This window comes from Orbicella franksi, chromosome 7, assembly GCF_964199315.1.
Source record: "Orbicella franksi chromosome 7, jaOrbFran1.1, whole genome shotgun sequence".
NCBI lineage: Eukaryota > Metazoa > Cnidaria > Anthozoa > Scleractinia > Merulinidae > Orbicella > Orbicella franksi.
In genome coordinates, this window is record NC_138151.1 from 11703181 (window position 1) to 11722977 (window position 19797).

Consider the following 19797-nt stretch of genomic DNA (forward strand, 5'->3'; position numbering starts at 1 on the left):
TTTGGTGAAGCTTCCTGTTTATATTGTTTGTTCTTCAGTTTTATCGCAAACTACAGAAAACCTAGGCAGTGAAAAACATTTTTGTGCAAGAAAAATTAATACTTCGGTTAGCTTTTAATCCTGGGTTAGCGTTAACCGGCTTTTGAACAACCCGGTCCAGGGGATTGGCAGGAACAGAGATCGCACAGTGGTGAGAGCGCCTTGGCTTCCACAAATGTGGCTCGGCTCCGTGCGTTTTTCCCCGGATACTCCAGTTTTCCTCCGTTCTGGAAAGCTGCAACATTTCCAAATTAAAATTCGACCTGAAATAGAGGACCTGTCGGAAAACCAGCCGAGGTTGATCGATGTTACGGCTTTCTCTCGAGTTCATAATTATGTGATTTATTGTGATTAGGAAAAACGATTAAACTGGTCTTGGTCCACATTTTTTCAGCATCGATCGAAAGTAAAATTAGCTGGTTTACTATCCAACAGTTTAGTACTTAGATAACTCAACTCTCATGACTTTCCACTGGGAACTGTAGCCCATAGCAACAGCAACAAGAGCAATTAACATCTTTAATTTATTTTTCTCAATACAGAAACAAATATCATTACATATCCATTACATTTATAGTACATTGTATTTTTACAATATATATAGTATATGTCAAATAAAGTAGCTTTTATAATCTTGTTTGAATGAGACTAGAGGCTAAATGAACCGTTAGGTTTTTGAGTTACTGCTTCCAGTCCAGTTATGTCTAATTGTAGGACAGGATGAGATGAAGGAAGAATTTGCAGTTTACAGTTTATTTTTACTGGAGAACAAAGAACAAAAATTAACTGACTAATATAACAGCTCAAAATCTGACAATAGTCTCTCGGCTCATTTCAAGGGAACGTCCCCAGATCAGAATACAGGTTCCTCAGTTACACCGACTTGAAACCAAATATCTGCAAAATTGAATTTCTCCATTTAAATTTTTGGATATTTTCAGTTTAGGTTGTCATGAAAGTTCCAATTTAATTGTGTGACAGTTTATCCTATTTTTAAGTTGCGTGATTCAGGGAATCTAGGAATAATAGAAATCGGAAGCACGTGCCTGACAGTCTCAATTAGTTCAGTCGATGATTACCAGTTAATTAGCACCAGATTGTAAACGCGTTCCATCTTATCAACAAAACATGTAAGCTTGCGTGTCAGGTAATATTCCGTAATCAAAGAAACAGTTTAGAAAAGGTTGTAAGCCAATCAAATTAGGTTTCGCCAAGTTTTAAGGAGTGCCGTGTGTTGAGTCTTTTTAGCACAAGTACACAGTCAGAGCGAGAGAGGAAAGCGAACCATGTGATCTTAAAATAAACTTGCGAAGTTTCCGAAGAACGGCCTGTTGAGTCTTGGCATTCGCAACATAGGTGATCAAGCTGTGTTTTTCAAGAGATAACACGTTTGACGGAACTTAGAGCTTTCGAACATGCCTTATATCGACCCAGGAAAATTAGTTCAAGACATACAGTCTAATTTTCAAATTGTCAGTGACTGTAAACATCTGTACGTAAGTGTTTTAACCTTGGTCACAGGCTAGGCGTGGCATCAGAAAGCGCGCCAATTTTTTTCTCACGTGGACTGGAAATAGTAACGTGCATGAGAAGCGGAGGTCTGGATACTGGCATAAATTATTGTCAATCAAAATGGCGTCTACTCCTGCGAGTAGCGAAGTGGATCCTGAAGAAGATGCCGGGGGAATGACGATCGACGTGCATAAGACGGGCCGAGCAGCCGAGTATCCCGACTTTGCAATTATTTGGTCATTTCTGGAGAACTTTAGACACCTCTTGCACTTTCCCGATCTCTCTTTGGACGATTTAGAAGATGGGTTCAACAGCCATTCGCCGGAAAATGGTAATTGAAGGCTATTTATTTCATAGAGCTGCAACTTTGATGGCTTGTTTCTGCAAAATCGGACCGATCGGTTTAATTTGTCCACAGATAACGGTGCCCTTGAAGTCCTTTGTTGCCTTGTGGTTTTGTTTTGAACCTGTAAATGTCGACGTCTGTTGCAAACTCGCTTTTTTCTTGTCTTCAAGGTTCAGCTTTTGTTGGACGTGCGAACAAAGCGCTTTTATGCTAGACAGCTGCACAGTTTCACTCGAGTGTCAATTTCGACTTTCTTCGCGATTTTAGCTCAGATGGCTTTATAATCTTTGGAATTACGCTAACATCATTCCTTCACCCGCCTAAATTTTAGGGAAAGATGTTTTATTGCGTGCAAAGCTGGGAAGTAATATGATGTCGAGGCAGGGACTATAAAGCGTAAAGCAACTTTTGTATGGAGATAAAAAGTTCTCTGTCGCTAATTTACAATATGCGTTTGGCGGGAATTTTCATTATTAATTTGCGCCAGACTTTCTTTGGTCCATAGCTTTAACGATTATGTGGCAATTGCTTCTTAATGTTATCTTGAACGATTATCCTTTAACATATGTGTTGTAATTGGATATAAGCTAATGCCCAACGAAAGAGCAAACTTCGTGTCGCATTTTTGTGTTCTCACCTTTCGTGACCTAATCTTAATAGCGCTGTCTTCAAGCTACTTAAATTAATATTTATATGTTGTTGATATTAATTTTTAACAAAGCCAGATAGTATTTTAAACTTATTGTGGTCTTATAATCTTGAAGTTCCAGTATATATTTTTAAGGTAGCCTAGGATTTTTTGCCCCAATAAACATTGATCAGAATGTAATTTCCTTGAAAGTCAAGCATTCAGGTCAAGTTCATTAAGGAGAATTTGTAGGTTTACATCAGGGATAGAAGCTATTATGTCAGTGAGAATGTCTAAACTGTCCATTTAGAATTCACTTACAACAAGGTACTCCTTGAAATTCATGCTCTCCAATAGGCCATTCCAAAACTGTGCAGGGAACAGGGGCGAGTTTCAAATTTTAACCAATCGGTAAACTGACACCACCACATGAAAGATCATGTTGAGGATAGTCATTTGACCAAGTTTGATGCTTTTAGGGTAAACAGAGACCAAGTTATGGACCTTGAAACACGGTTCAAAATCTATACAAACATCTGTAATGTTGAAACAGCGTGCCCCCCAAACCATATAAACTCTTCAATTTTTTCATTAGTTTTGTGACAATTGTAAAATCCCGTCATTCACCTACCTTTTGATGAAAACCGTGTATGTTTGCCCATATAAGGGTATCAAAGAAATCATAAAATTTTAAGAATCAATATGGTTTTGGGGGACGCTGTCTCAAAATTAAAGACGTTTATAACAGGAGGCCTGTCCCAAGGTCCAAACTGACACTCTTTTGTATATCTTTTGTGGACCTTTTATGTACCTCATATTTCTACCCTTATTCTATACTTCAGCATGTGAAATCCCTTTGCTTTTACATACCTCCAGCCTCAAAGAAGGGACATTTTTGTGTAGAGCTAGTAGCCTATGTACCTGCTATCATTTATATGTTGCATGATTTAACATAATGATCATTGTCTTGAAGGGAGGTAAGTTATTATTTGTATTCAAACCCTGCTCCTTACTAATGGGCAGAGAAATTCTTGCTATGTCTCTATAATCATAGTATTAGAAAATGGCCCGAAAAAAATGTGTGCTGATTGATTATGAGCTTGAGATTTCTATGACGCAGTAGTTGATGAAGGTGCAGCCTGAGTCAACTATCGTGCATAGAAATCGAGAGCGAACAGTGTAATTGTTTAAAGTATAAATCTACTAGTTGTTCAAAACTAGTAGATTTAAATCTAAATCCTCTTCTCAGACACTTCTAAAATGCAAAAAAACGGCCACCAGTTTGTTAACAAGCGCTCACTGCTGTGCTACTCACTATCTACAACAGACTAGATAGTGAGTAGCGTAGCCAATCAGAGAATGCCATTTGTGATAGAATGCGAGTAGATTTATACTAAAACTTGATAGAAACACAAAACTAGCACAAGCTTTTGACGTGATGATGGCACAAGCAAAGAGAATTTACATTTTGATGATCAAAGTAAACAAGTTGTTTTCTTGTTTTTGTGGTGGAATTTTCTAACAGAAATAGAAAACATGTCCTCCATGTTTCCATCGAGTTATAGATAGAGAACTTTGGGAGAACTTGAAAAAGCTGTGGAAACACTGTCATGTTGGCCCATGTTACCACGGCATTTCTTGTTCTCCAAAAGTTCCACTCATGTATTTTATTTCCCAGTTATTAATTAAAATATTTGTAGTTCTAGTAGAGAGAATTTCATTACACATAAATACAATGTCTTCCTTCTGACTGTAGCTGCCTGTTCTTGCTTGTTCTTGAGGTGCAAAATTTTCTTTTGATCTCATTCCACAACCTTACCATCTGATAACAGTTTTTTATTGATGAATTGTTGTAAGCATTTTTTGTTGAACCGCAGGTAATGTCGAGATGATAGCAGAGTTATACAAGAAGCTATTGAGACGGCTGGGCATCTCAGTAAATCCTGAAAAATGGGAAAAGTCACTGCTGAAGGTTTGCAATATTATTGAATTTTACCAATTTATCAAATATGATTATGATTGAGTAAAGCACAGGACTTTGATTTCTCATTGTGTTTAATTTACGTAGTTTGTAACTAAACACTGGCCAGCACATACCTGTCTGCTTTATAAGGTAGGCAGGACTGAGAATTTTGATGCTCTTGCAATTCTTTTTAGTTGTAATTCTTAACCACTGGTGCGCCTTTTTATAAATCATCAATAAAAAAAGTAATGCATGGTAATTCTAATTAACTATCATATGATTAAATGAACATTATAGGACCACTTGATGCTTTTGCTTGTGTCACAAGAGCTTCTTCAACACCTGATATTACTTATAAGTTGTGTGACAAATTATTAGTTGTCATGCAACTCTTTTTTGATCACATGGTAACATTATTGAAAACTGCTGGAAGACTGTTACACTCTTCTCTGTGACATCACTTGCTGCAAAAACTGTTGTGATAGGAATGAAAGCATGTTTCACCTCAATGAAACATAATTTCCACTTAAGTTACATTCATACCTGTGCAATTGTTGGTGCAGTATTATCACACTACAGACTTTGACTAGAAGTTGATGTTCTGGTATCCACATTTACCATATAAACATATGTCAGAACCAAACTATTGTAATCTGTAAAGATAATATATATTTTGGGCTTTACAGATTTTTGTGTGCAATTTTGTTTTGCTTGTGTTTAGGTCTCTAAAGAACACAGTTTAGACTGTGCTTGGGATTTGGAACAATTTGGTTATGAGGAGCTGAAGGTCTCATCCAAACTTGAACTCTTTAAGGTCTGTATAATTTTACATGGTGAGATAAAACACACATAGTCAAATAGTTGAACTCAGTTTTTTACAGGTACTAGGGCTCTGAAGACTTTTGAAGAAAAGAGTTTTTGTACTGCTATATGTACAGACAAGAAAGATGGATCTGAATAAAGAAAGCTAGGTTCTATTCTAATTAAAACCAAGAAGAATTAGAGTTATAAATAATCTAAAGAAGGTGCTAGAGCCTTGTACTAACTATATTTATGTAGTAGCTTATTTAGTATTTTTTGTTAAATTATGTCATCGTTTTCACCTTTCTTTCCGTTTGTATCCTGAGTCTTCTCTGATGAAGAGCTACTCAGCCCTTTAAGTAAAAATTAGTTCTCCACCTTGTGTACTTCTTTCAGTCTGGAATGCCTACATGTACTGGTACATGTATTTTCATTTCTTCATTGTTAAGACTGTGTAAACCTACAATCACGCACAAAGGTCTTCGGACAAATTTGCACTTTTGGTGCTTTTGCGCACACGCCAGACGTGAATATGTCACTTGTCTAACCTCGCCCCCACCCCCCGATACAATGTTGAAAACTACTACCTGCAATTTCTTCTGATTTTCAACTTTGTATTGGATGGGGAGGAGGAACAGTAACATGTTTTTAAAAGGAAAGCAGTGAATTTTTCAAACTTCGGTAGTAAAACACAGATAATTCATTAAATTACATAAGCGTCCTAAGGACTTTTGTCCATGATTGTAAGAGCATTCTGATTGTCTTATGTTTTGAGAATCAATTTCATGGCCTCATTCTCAGAGATGGAGGAAAACTCCTAATTTTAGCTACAAATTTATTGATCAATTTTTTTATCTCTTACAATTTTAGCTACTTTTGGAATGTCAGTTTGATCAGAATGATAAACTCAAGAGTTCTGTGAATAAAAGCTTTGATGCTGATGAATTACGTATGCAGCCTATTGGACGAGATCTGGATGGGTTCATTTACTGGTACCATGAGGTTAGACTGTCTCTATTTGTTATAACTATAAATCTAATTACCGTAAATCCTCAAATTAGCGTCCCCCCTCGAATAAGTGCCCCCTTCGAATAAGCGCCCCCTCCTATCAGCTGAAATTTAAAATAAGCGCCCCCCCTCCTTGAATAAGTGCCCCCTCTCCTCTCCCCCCATTTTGTGGACAAGTAATGAGACAACAAAGGAGTATAGTTTTTGTCATGTAGTATTAGATTTGTACATTGTTTCAGTTTGTGAACATGTTAAGTACTAACGGTGCTGCGATTTAAACTTAGGGATCAGCTTTTTATGTCAATAAACAGCTTATGTTGTTGTTTATGCGCAGATGTATAAAAAAATGATAATGTCAGGCCACAATTTGGGAAAAATTAACTAAGCGCCCCCTCGAATAAGCGCCCCTCTCGAATAAGTGCCCCCTGTCTTCTCCTAAATTTGAAGTAAGCGCCCGGGCGCTTATTCGAGGATTTACGGTATATAATGATCTATTAACAATGCCATTCTCCAATTGACCATGTTAATCACTATTCTGTTGTAGATAGTGAGTAGCCTAGCAGCGTGGGGCTGTCAACAAAATGCCGGCCGCTTCTTTGCATTTTCAGTGTCTGTTGAGAGGATTTCGATAAAGTTTTGAATGACTAGTAGATTTATACAAAGTTTACAGGACGTTGGTAGCGGGTCTGGGGTGGACAAAATGCATAAAAGCAGTTCATAAATATGTCACCCCTTCCATATCTGTCGACATTTTGTGAACTAGATTATCTTGATTATTTGGTGTAGGATTCATCAAATGGCGTACGGCTGTATACCACTGAAGAAGACGAAGTAAGTTGTGAATCATGGAGGCTGTTAGCAAGGTGAGTAAATTTCTTACACTTGCCATGCAAGGAAGTACATGTAGGCTCAAGGGGTTCAAAACAACTTGAATTTTAGCTTGCCCTTCGCATGAGCAGCTCTCAAATTTTGCTTGCCCTGGGCAAGTCTTAGTTTACCTCTTTGATTTGGGTGAAAGACAACTCACCAGGGCCCTTGCACATTGGGCAAGTGGAAATAAAAAGTTAATTGCCTGGCAGGAAAACATACTTGTTCTGGGTGACTAGGCACTTATGTTTATTCCTGAGGCTCTGAATTTAATTTATTATAAATGGTTTCAATGACTGTGAAAAATAAGCAAATGCATGCAACACATGCAGGGTTGTGGCAGGTTGGGAAAATGGTCAGGGGAAAATAGTTCTTCAATCTAGTCCTGACCAGGGAAAAGTCAGGAAATTTTGTTTTGAGTCAGGGAAAAATGACTTTTTGAAGAAAAATCAGGAAAAATTGACAGAAATAACTTGACACAACTGCTTTAATATCATTTAAGGCTGTTAGAAACATTTGAGGTCACTGTGATCCCAACAATGCTTTTCTTAATGTAGATGGAAAATTTGCTGAAAACTTATCATTCTTAATGCAAGGGTGGCATGGATGGCTGTAAAGGGAGGCATTTTGTATTTATTTGGTCTCAGAAATTTTATTTTTATCAGGGAAAATTCAGGGAAAATTCAGGGAAAATTCAGGGAATTTGAAAAGTGATGTCTGTGGTAACCTTGACATGTATAGTCAAGTCATCTTTTCTACCAAGGAATGAAAGAAGTTGCATTATGGAAATGTCCTGTCATTTCAATGTTTGTTTTTTCTTAGTGAGACAGGTGAATTGGTTGAAGTTGTTGACTACCTTGAGACCAAGTCAGTGGTGAACCCCAAAGAAATAGCTCTTGCAAAAAGAGAGGAAATGAAAAAGAAGGGAGAGATCAAGAGCCCTGGAAAAAAGCCAGGAAGAAAAAGTGGGTCAAGTTCCATTAAATTTCATCACCATAGAGTAGCGTTAGTGTGCAAAGTGCCGTCACATTTCACTCCTATACATGTATAGAGATTTTTATGTACTGTATGTAGAGGGTCTATTATAGGGGGTCATACATTCCTCATTCCGCCATATTTTGTTTCTTCGAAACCACAGACCCCTTTTGTTTTTTCCTAAAAACCGAAACTGCTCTATTGGTAAGACAATTAATTGCCATCTTAACCGATCTTTTGACAGTACATGACAAATTCTTTACGATATGTTAGCTCAATAATCGTATGTCTCCTCACAACTACCACGAGATCTTAAGGCAATCTTTTGCTGAGGGAGAAGCTTCAAGCAAGAGAAAGTTGCTGCTCTGTGACTGTCTTCTAAGTCTTTTAACTCTGTCTGATTGACCGCCAGAAAAACACGCAACTGTGAGCGCAACCGCGCACTAATTTCTTAACCGTAAACTGCAAGATAAATGTGAATGTACTATACCAACAAACCGGCACTCTAAATTGGCTTGAACCGCCAAACCGCCAGAGTATATAAAAGGTATTTAAATTGATTAAATTAAACAGACCCTTTTTGTTTTTTCCTAAAAACCGAAACTGCTCTATCGGTGAGACAATTAATTGCCATCTTAACCGATCTTTTGACAGTACATGACAAATTCTTTACGATGTGTAAGCTCAATAATCGTATGTCTCCTCACAACCACCACGAGATCTTAAGGCAATCTTTTGCTGAGGGAGAAGCTTCAAGCAAGAGAAAGTTGCTGCTCTGTGACTGTCTTCTAAGTCATTTAACTCTGTCTGATTGACCCCCACAAAAACACGCAGCTGTGAGCGTAACCGCGCAATAATATCTTAACCGTAAACTGCAAGATAAATGTGAATGTACTGTACCAACAAACCGGCACTCTAAATTGGCTTGAACCGCCAAACCGCCAGAGTATATAAAAGGTTTTTAAATTGCCGAAATATATGAATTGCGTAATTGTGGTCAGAGGTATTGTAAAGGCCACACACACACAAAAAAAAACTTGCATCAACACACTAACTTCACAGAAGTATTAAGTTTTGATAGCTTGCCGGGTTCTTGTGTAGTCCCTTACCAGAAAATTTTAATACTGGAGTGAACCTGTGATGTACTAGCATCCCATCTGGTGGAGAGAGAAGTAGAAACAGTCCATGTCACTTTTTACAACTGATACCAAAGAAAAGCGCCATTTGACCTGATTGATCTCTTGTTCCAAATACTGACCCATCCTTTTTACCTTGAATTTTGTAGGCAAAAAGAAGGAAAAAGTCGCAGAAGAAGACTACGATGACGACAACCCATGTGCGAGATGTTTTTCAAATGTCAGACCGGACTCAGTAAGTTAATCATAGATGTGTTTCATTTCAGGACAGAGCTTATAGAGGAAGGTCATGACCCCATAAAAACGATATTGTAAAAGGACCTATGGTTATAGTAATAAGGGGAACAGTAATAATAAATTTTAAATCAATTCAATGCCATATTTATGAACTTGAATTATGCGCTGTCCGTAGCATAGCTCAGATTAATATCACTTTTCTTCCGCAGATTCTTCTCTGTGACAAGTGTGACGCTGCTTATCACACAGCTTGCCTTCGTCCTCCTCTGCTTACTGTGCCACAGGGAGACTGGTTCTGCCCTTTCTGTCAACAGGTAACTTTCACTTTTGTGGACAATTAACACAAAACGTTTTAAACTGAGAGTGCCATTATTTGTGAAAATGGTCAGCAGGTACAATGTTTTTACATTTACGCGTCGTGCGCTCTTGGTAAAGGATAACTCAGAAAGGAGCTGAACACCACTCTTCTCCATATAAATTTTTCTACATAAAAAAGGCCCCAAAAGAAGGCGTGGATAGGAGGCGAGCGCTGGAGTCTCAGGGCCCGACCACACTACGCCGGAGAAACTTGAAAACGCAGCTTTATTTCTACACTAATCCATCACGAAAACGAAGCTTTTTGAAACCCCCCTTCAAAGCGGAGGAATTGAAAGCACCAGCTTTGCGTTTTAGTGTGGATTAAAAAAAAAGCATTTTGAAAACGAAGCTTTTCAGAAACGATGACTTCACGATAATCATTACTCGTAATTTCCCTGACCGAGTTTTCCTGAAACACAAATCCAAAATGACCGGTGATTTCTGCATTTTCAAATTTCTCCGGCATGGTGTGGATGGGACCTCAGCTATCAGCCAAATCTTTGGCGATTTCTTAATAACAATAAGTTAGCCTATTTTTCAGCCGTCAGGGTCGGGTTGTTCGAAAGCCGGTTAACGCTAACCTAGGATTAAAAGTTAATCGAAGTATTCATTTTCCTTGTATAAAAATGTTTTTCACTGCTTATGTTTTGTGTAGTTTGTGATTTTTCAAACTCAAACCTGAAGGGCAAACAATATAAACAGAAAACACCACCCAAAAGTTACAAAACTCAAATAAAAATTTTCTCTAATCTTGGGTTAGCTTAATCGGGCTTTGAACATCCCGGCCCAAGATACTTTGCAGGTCTCTGATCTCAGCTACGAGTTAAAGACACGCCATTTCTCTGACAGTTAAAATTTTGTCTAATTCTCAGCTATCATTTAAGTCGTTACCCCATCCAGACCTGGCTAAAACAATTGCATTTCGTTTTTTTTCATTTATTTACAGCTGGCATTGTTGGATATTTTAAAGGAGAAGAAGACGCGGTTAGCTGCTAGGATGAAATTGCGACAGAGACAAGCGAAAAGGTGAAAAAAGAGTGTCGCATTTAAATTAGTTATTAAATTAAAATTGTCATAAATATTAAGCTGTATTTAGTTAAAATATCTTGAGCAGCAACTCTTTAAACTGTGAAGTTTTAAGCAAGTCTTTCACGAGCATTAAAATACATTTATTTATAAGCTGCTGGGTTATTGTTGCGTTCAGTGTGGGCAAAACTTCTTTTCTCTTGTGCGAGGATGTCTTGCATTTCCTTCAGTCATCATTCATTCATGACAGAATCATTCGAATCAAGGACAGAAGGTTCTTGATTTCTGCAATAGCTTATTCAACGTTTCTTGTTAGTGCGATTAGCTGTAACTGTCGGACCGTTTTAGCGAAATTGGCAGCCCACGTAATTGTCACCGAAACGAGACTGGAACAACCCAGTACTTTATCTTCTTGATTGTGGTTGTGTTTCGATCCAAAGTCGAAACCAAACAATTTGTCGTTATGATGCCATAGGAGTGCTGTTAGTTTCCAGGGGTGCTTTTTTGCTTGAATCAGTCTCAAAGAAATAAGGAAAAGTGACAGTGAGTGAAAACGCAGATAAAGGGGAGTGGGGCGAGCCTTGAAGCCAGAGGGGGAGGAGAGGGAGAGGCACTCGCATTGATCCATCCCAGTCTACCTCGTTCTTTGACAACTGCTTTAAACACACGATCCAGTCTTCGTGAAGTAAGAAAATGCTGCAACGATATCTCCCCTTCTCCCACTTGCTTCTCTCGCGGATTCTTTATTTCACGCTAAACGGGTCGCTTCGCTCGCCGAACATTTTTCCGCCCTCGCTGGGAGCCTGATCGCAGGCGAGATAAAACGTGGAAGGAAAGCTTTACCCGTTGTTTGTTCAGTTGAAAAATACCTTGTGGTCACGCGCACTGTATTTTGTTAAGTAGTAATTTAAATTCGTGTAAAAACTATGATCTAAGTCGAACATATTTTTACTTCATTGCCTGCCTACTTCTCTTCCATCGGCTTTCGTTTTTATTACTATTTTCAAACGAGAATTCATTCTTTGTTCTGTAGGCAATAATTTCGTCCAAAGCCAAGGGTATCGTTAATGTAATGTAAGTGTGCAATTTTCTGTCTGCATTGAATACCAATTGCATTTATCGTTCTGTCCCTATCACTACTTGATACATCTTAGATCGACAGCCCAGCCTAGCTATGTGACGAAACGAATCCTGCGCCATCAACTGATTTTTTAAAAAGGCCTCACTGATAATTGTAAACGGTAGAGAAAATACAAAATAAGCTGCGCTGTGAAAACGGACGAACTTCATGTGGACACACCATCGCTCCCTTGAGCGGTCTGTTAGCAGGTGTTTTACCTACATGCAGTACCGTATTTGAAGTCAATAATTAACCGCTCTGTTGTAAAAACCGGTAAACTTTCGTTCAAAGCGACAAAGTTACTTGTTAGATTAGAACGAATCAAGAGTTTTTCGACAGATTATTTCCACGAAAATTAACCAGAGAATAGCTGTTATCTTCACTTGGAATAATTATATGGAGGTTGCTATGTCTTTCAAAAGATCTATAGTTTGTATAGTGTTTAAAGTATTTAACACAATATGTCATTTTTATTGAAGATCTTAGTGAAATAGATTTAACGTATTTTTGAAAGGAATAAAAGGCAGTCTTGTTGTGGAACGTTTGAAGTTTTTCACTAATAATTTTCCAACCTTCTTATTCTTGCACATTTTTCTTTGTATTTTCTGTATCTAGAAAGAGCGTTTTCATTCCAGCTGCTTTTATCATCTGAAATATACGATGTGTCGCGTTATTCTGGACAATACGTTACTCAGTGCTTTAGATCGAGTGAAAAACACAGATATGTCCAGGATTGAACGCTAATGAGATTTAAATTTCTCATGATAAGCATCACAAAGGGTCCTCATTGGTAAGAAGTCACCAAAACACACACAATGCTGTCAAATATGAAGTAATATGAAAATGCCAAATAACCCTGGCAAATATGAAGTACTAATTAAACAATAATTGCGTTCATAAGGACATAAGTGATTTATTTTGCACTGTTTGCATTTTTACATGTGTATTTTTTACACTTGGAATCATGACTGCTTACAAAGAACATTCGCCCTGACGGTGCTTGTTAAGTATTTTAAAATGAACGTATCTGTAAACCTAAAAAGAGTAATTTCGCCGCAATGAGGGGTCTTAAAATAAACAATACTCAACGAGACCAGGGAAAAACGCTTTTGACATTTTAACAGCATAAAAAGTCTCTAACGGGTGGAGCTAGGGTCAACACGAATCCTTTTAGTTGAAGTGCTACGTGTACGGTTAAATCACAGAATTGAGGTTAAATTCTGATTATGTTTGTCATTTGACAGTAAAATAATATCTCCAGTCGTCGGCACAGCTGACAATCAGTCTGGCAGCTGTTTCTTATAAACTGGAGTTGCTCTGAGCCTGTTGAGCGGCACATATTCCACCATATGTGGGGTGGGTATGTGTGGCAGATCAACGGCTGACTACTTTTTTGATCAACTATTGTGGGGGCGACTGAGCTACAATATTTAGTCATTTCTCACCACAATTATGGTACATGGCGTTTCGTTGCCTTCGAAAAATATGCTATAATTCCCTGGGTGGTGCTACTTTTGAAGTTGTTTCTAGTGTTTGCCAGTCATTGTACGGTCGCGAGTATGCTTAGGAAATAATTAATTGCACAGTTGTTGACTTTCTATTACGCATGCGCAGTAAGGTCTTTTGATTAAAAACTTATCTGCTTATATCTTTCAGGTTGGGTTTTGCCGGTATTGACTTGAGTAACATCTTACAGGTATGTAATTTCATCATCTATTAATGGTTTAAAAATCTGTTGTTTTAAAACATGTATGTGTTCTTCACTCCGACAATGACATGTGTCTTGCGCTTTCGCGAATCGACATTTTTTGCAGAATGTGTGTGCGTGTTGGGGGCGGGGTGGGGGGAGGGAAGGAGGTGTTTGAACATGGCGCGGGTCACGTCTTCTTTTGGTTAACTTATGTCGTTAGGTGTCACGCCACGTGATATTACCTAATATGGTCTGTTAGACCCACTTGTGCATTGCGTGACATGTCGGCAAGGAAAACGTCGTGTTCCTCATCGAGTGTGAAGACAGGTTCTATAATGTTCAATTAAAATTTTTGTTGTCATCGTTATGTTTGGAGCCCATAAAAGAGTATTATCTCATTTCTATTAGCGCATAAGATCGGTGAGAATTCATACTTAGATTGTAGCGTGACATAGCTACTTTAAAGTGGCGTGACACTGGCGTAATCTGGCCCGTTCAGCTTGATACGTCTTTAGCGTGACCTACTTGTTAACCCTTTAGGGACTCTTGAAACACGGCGAGACATTAAGACAACCTAACTTTTCTTTGTCGAGAGGCGTAAATATGCTAAAGCCGAAAAACAGTGAAAGAGGATTTCTGAGCGATCTAGACCACGCGGATTTTATGTCAGAAATTTTTTACGAAGTTGGCAGTCAGATTCAATCTTGTACAATTTTCACTTACCGTGCGGCTTTCTAATGTTTCGCTTATACTTTTGTGCAGCCCTAACTATTACCCTGACGTTACTTACGACATTTTTTACGTGACGAAGTTCGGAACTTGATATTTTACTGCTTGTGTTTGCCTTTGTTTCAGCAAAGAGCATTTTGTGAGATGAAATTATTTGTGAGATCAGAATGGAGTCCTGGAGTCCCAGTTTTGATAACGGGAAAAAGCAATTCTCTTTGAACTCCCAGTCTTCAATTTCTGGCTCAATGCTTGTTTCTTAGGATTTGCGCGAGATCTTTGGCCTTCGCTTTTGCTTGCGCCGCAGTGAAAACCAGTTTTAATTTCTTTTTCTCGTCTTGTAGAGAACATCTGACGATGAAGAAGACCAAGGAATTAGACGGTCTGGCCGCTCCAGGAAAAACGTCGACTACACGTTCAAGGAATTTGAAGACGACATTACATCAGCCGTGGAAAACGACAAGAAGAGATTCAAAGGAGAGGAGGTTAATGGAGAGGAACAGCACTTACTGTACTCAAAGCCCGCCTACGAAACGGGTAACTTCCTTAAGGCAGGACAACAGAACACCCGCAGATCCCGCAGACTTATGGACCTTGATTACGAAAGCGACTCGGAGTCTAGAACGAGTGGGTATGAGTACGAGGGAAATTCAGATGAAGATGGTCAGCGGACATCCACGCGGACGTCTCGTCTCCGAAGGACGCGAAGGATTATTGATGAAGACGACGAAGACAACGACGGTTGTGACTTAAAAGAAGAGGAATCGATTGCTACGGAAGGTGGGAAAGAACGGGGAGAGAAAAATCATTCAAACGGAGAGCAGCCTGATACCTCAAAATCACAAGAACATAAAGGAGGCGATAACGAAACGGCAAAGAATTCCAACCAAGAAGAACAGAAAACAGGTGGAGACAGCAAAGAACCGAAAAACGGTGGAGACAGCAGCGAAAAAGACCAGAAAATTACGAATCCAGGAAGTAAAACAGAAGTTGATAAGACGGACATTTTACCCTCTCAGCCTCAAAACACAGCTCCTCCAGGCAACAAGATCCATCCTCATTCACGTATTGCTTCTGTGGCACCAGTAGCTCGCAATCCGCCTGTTGCTGACATGACCAATTACAGGAACCCTGCCAGCTACCCCCCAGAAGGCGTGTTCCCTAATCCTCCAAATTTTGAAATGTTCAAGTCGCAGTATCCTGTGAAGCAGCCGCCAAATTACGTCGCGTCAAATTTTGGAGGCGTTAATTTAACTACGCCAAACATTACGGGAAATAACTTTACGGCCAACAATTCGGGAACTGTAAATATTTCACCCAGCAGTGTTCCAGGTATTGCTCAAGGTGGACCTACCTTTCCGGGAGCTCAGGGACTTGGAGCTCCAAATTCAAGGACAAATTACGGAGGGACCACTATTCTAGGGCCCAGCCCGGTAACACCTAGCTTTCCAGGTGCTAATACCAACTTCCCAGGTACAAACATAGGAGGACAGAATATCCCTGGAACAAATTTCGGTGGGCCCTTCTCTGGGGGACTCAACAACGTAGGAACAAACTTTGGAGAAACGAATTTTGGTGGAGCTAACCCAACTGGGACTGGTGTAGGAGGTTTTGGTGTCATGAAAAGTCCAACGCAAAATGTACCTGGCTCGCATTGGGGAGCCCAGACTGACTTTAATAACATGTATAGTTATCAAGGATTCCCATCTTCAGCGGGAGGAGCATCGGCTCCCGTGAGTAGTCCCACGAGTAACCAGACTTTACCACCACCGTACCCCTCTGCGACCAGGTTTGCGAATACCAACCAGTATGGAAACTATAACCAACAGTATCAAGGAAATTCTAACATGCAGAACAATTATATTGCACCACAACAGAGTGGCTTTTTTCCTGGCACGCCTCAACAGCCACCGCCACCTTATCCTTCAGGTAATTCGCTAAATGCGAACTTCTACTCGAACAATACTCCAGAGGGTAACCTTACGGGTAACCTTGCGGGTAACCAGTGGACTTATCCCGAGGGATACGGGTATTATCCCGGTCAAGGAAATACCGCGGGACAGAATTTTTAGAACAAATTTGCTTCCGTTCACACTAATTGAATCTGTTTAGTACAGCGTAATTTAACAATTCGAGGAAATGCGAGCCTTAACGCAGCATCTCTCGATGGTTAACGTCAGGTTGATTTTCAAGCAATTGAACATTGAAAAAAGCTTTTTTAAACAGTTTTTGTTGTTGATAGTGTGAACGTAGTATTAAGAGCGTTTTTGCGGTGAGTTTTACTACAAAACTCAGAATGTTCTTTTTAACTTTGGAATAGTAAGTCACAAGGGAACAGAGAATCGTAAAAAGTAGGATTCAAAATCGAAAAGGAACGAGGACGCTTTGATCTGGCTACTGCGCAAATGAGGGTCGTAAAATATCCAAGTACAAGAAATTCAAGGCTAAATTTGTATAAGGGATATGAAAGAGAGGAAAATGTTGGGAAAGAGAGCGTGTTGTTCTCTCCCCACAGTCGCCTAAGTCATGAGAAAGGGGTTAGAACACAAAGCAAGCATAGCTGGTAATACACTAGAGAAGTTTCTGTTCAGATCTGTTCAGTTCATAAAGAAGTTGCAAGGTGAAGTTACTTCTCATCCGACACCAGTAAGAGCATCGATCTGTTCTTGTACACCTTACGTGTATATTAAGCTCGTAAGCGAGTCTGTCACGTTAGGCCATATTTTATGCATTGTCACGTAAGGTCAGGCTGTTTGCGGTGATTCCAGGCTAAAGTTTCAGCCATCGTGAAATATTCCATTTCTGATTTTCAAATTTAATCCAAATAGCGAATAGAGACATCTTTTGAGCATTCCTCACCGTGCGGGAAATTGAAATTCCTTTTTTGTTCGAAAATGTTTCGATTGTTTCATTACGTTTGAAGACCTATTTGTATGTCACACAACCGCCTAAAATAGCGTGACAAAGTTCCTCAAAGAAAGTGTGCTCGAGTTTAAAAATCTAAGTAGGAAAGTGGGTTTAGAAGTTTGTGAACGAGAGCCATATCCCATTGTCTTAAACTCACTCGAATGTTTGCATCAGGTTATGTGAACAGAACAGCAATTTTCGATATTTTTTAGGAAAAAACAAGAAGAAAAGAAACCTAACAAAGGTTAGGCAACGTTACAAGTGTTCGTATTCACCAAATTATCCATAATATTAGAGCGTCCTTTATATAATCAATTTTATATCTGTATATATATCTGACATCAGTTGCATGCGCGCTTGTTTCCCTCGATTTGGTTTTTTTATTTCACTTCGTTACGAATGACTCGTTTTGCATGTTGTCCTACTTCAAGATCTGTACAAAATTGTTTCAACTATTCATCATGTGTTAACCGATAAACTTGAAAACCCTTTCCAAATCAATCCATGAACATGTTTCTTTCTTTTTTCCTTTCATTACAAACCTTGTTTCAATCTACTTCATGTTCGTAACAATTTGCAGCAAGTTTGATCATTTTTTTAATTCGCCCGTCTAACGTACATTAGTGCCGAGAGCCTGCTAATATATCAAGAAAATATTCTCTAGTTAACAAGTATTTATTATCACTACTTCTCTGTTTGAAAATGTTTTATTCCAAAGATTGTAATGAGATGTTCATCGCTATTGAGAATGTATTGATTTTCTTCCAAGCTTGATTCCGATGATTGCCATAGGTGGACACGAACATACATTCTTGAAAAGATGGCCATTTTTTATTACTTTGTGACTAATATAATGTAAATAGTGGTGTTTCGGTTGTTGCCTCATTCTAGCAACCTGTGTAGCTATCTTGTGGAAATATCGGATTCAAAGGCTTTATAATAAAATGAAATACGACGGGAATACGTTGTAGCAGTCATAAACTAGTTAAATATCTCGGAGGGGGACGGCCTTTAAGGAGCTACGTCACGGTTTGCTCATCTTGAAAAGTTTACCCTAAATTTTTCAAGTTCATCGTTTGTCGGTCTGTGTTAATCTTCTCCATCCTTAACCATCGTTCCTTTGTGGCTTGCCTTATCAATTATTATCTCTGGTGTTTTTCTATCTTAACCCTTTGAATACCAACTATGCTTGTATGCGTAATTAATGGCCGTGCTCTTTGTACCATTTGTGACGTCATCAATTTAAATGTCGTCAGATATTCTTGATGAGCAGATAGTAGTGCTAGGCTGGCCCTTTCCGCACAATGGTCAGGTTTAGATATCGACGACATTCCGACGTCGCAAATCGAAAAACAACGTTATCAGTTTTGGTGCAAAAACGGTGGTAAAATAGTCCACAACGCCTATGATTGATCAAGGTCCATTTCTAGACTTCGCCCGTAATTAACATCCAGCTTTTCACTGCAGCCAGAAAGAACACACAATGCAAAAGGTAGCCAGTGTAAAAGGGCCGAGAAAAACAGAAAGGAATGGACCAAAAAACGAAATTGAGAACGGTTAATGGCCAAAAAGAAAGTCCAAATTTTGACTCATGCGCATGCCCGGAATTGAAGTTTTGCTCAATTTTGTACCTAATCCTCGAAAAATCTCTCTCCTTTTAGTAAAAACAAAAAGCTTTTTTAGCAAAACTTAGGCTTATTTAGCGTCATGGCAGCTAAAATACCTGACTAAACGGTTAAAAACGGTATTTTTTGGCGAAAGCTTGGTATTCAAAGGGTTAATGAACTACTATTTTAGGTTTCCTTCAATTTAAAGGTAGTTTTATATATGGCCAAAATAACTCAAGATACCGTGATCGAGCTCCTTTTACTTTTGGTCGAGACTATAAACGCGTATCGAAAGCATGCGAGGCGTCTCTTCCCAGTCTCACTCAACATTTTGTCACTCGGTTTGTTCCAAGTTTGCGCGCGTTCGGATTATTTTCCATCGCTGGAATCCGGATTGAGCGGTCTGGTTGGAGCGCAGGCTGGGCATTGTATTGTTTTCTTTTCTCACAGTACCTCTCTCCACCCAGGTGTATGTTGGGGTGGGAACTAGCCTTTACAACATTTTGATGCCTTTGAGAGTTCCTGAAGCTATTTCAGCATCTTGTCGTAAACCAGAGCCCACGTTCCCCTAGACGACGGGAAGGAAAACACGTTTCCCGACCACTGGTTTAGGGGGACGCGGGCTCTGAGTATGCCCAACGTATTACCCATCTGGCCAATCGACTCCCTCGGTGCCAAAGAAAACCATTTTTCGGGGGAAAAAATGGACGCTTTGAGGATCGCAGGGAGACGTACAAATATTTCTTTTTCCATTCCACTAAGCATCGGGGTGATGTACGAATTACTGGTGTATAAATAGAATTATGTGGACTGAATTATTTTGCTGTGCTGGGCTGCGATTTAGCCATGAAG

General features: G+C 39.2%; 1 protein-coding gene across 1 annotated transcript; it reads left to right on the plus strand.

Annotated features, from left to right (window-relative positions):
• Positions 1-1639: 1639 nt before the first annotated feature.
• LOC145493895 (uncharacterized) lies at positions 1640-19753 on the plus strand. Its single transcript, XM_081473372.1, has 11 exons — positions 1640-1882; positions 4403-4497; positions 5210-5302; positions 6160-6291; positions 7084-7160; positions 7987-8129; positions 9425-9510; positions 9722-9826; positions 10816-10895; positions 13672-13711; positions 14776-19753. Exons 1-11 carry the CDS (start codon positions 1672-1674, stop codon positions 16501-16503), a joined length of 2790 nt encoding a protein of 929 aa, XP_081329498.1. The 5' UTR covers positions 1640-1671; the 3' UTR covers positions 16504-19753.
• The last annotated feature ends 44 nt before the right edge of the window (positions 19754-19797 follow it).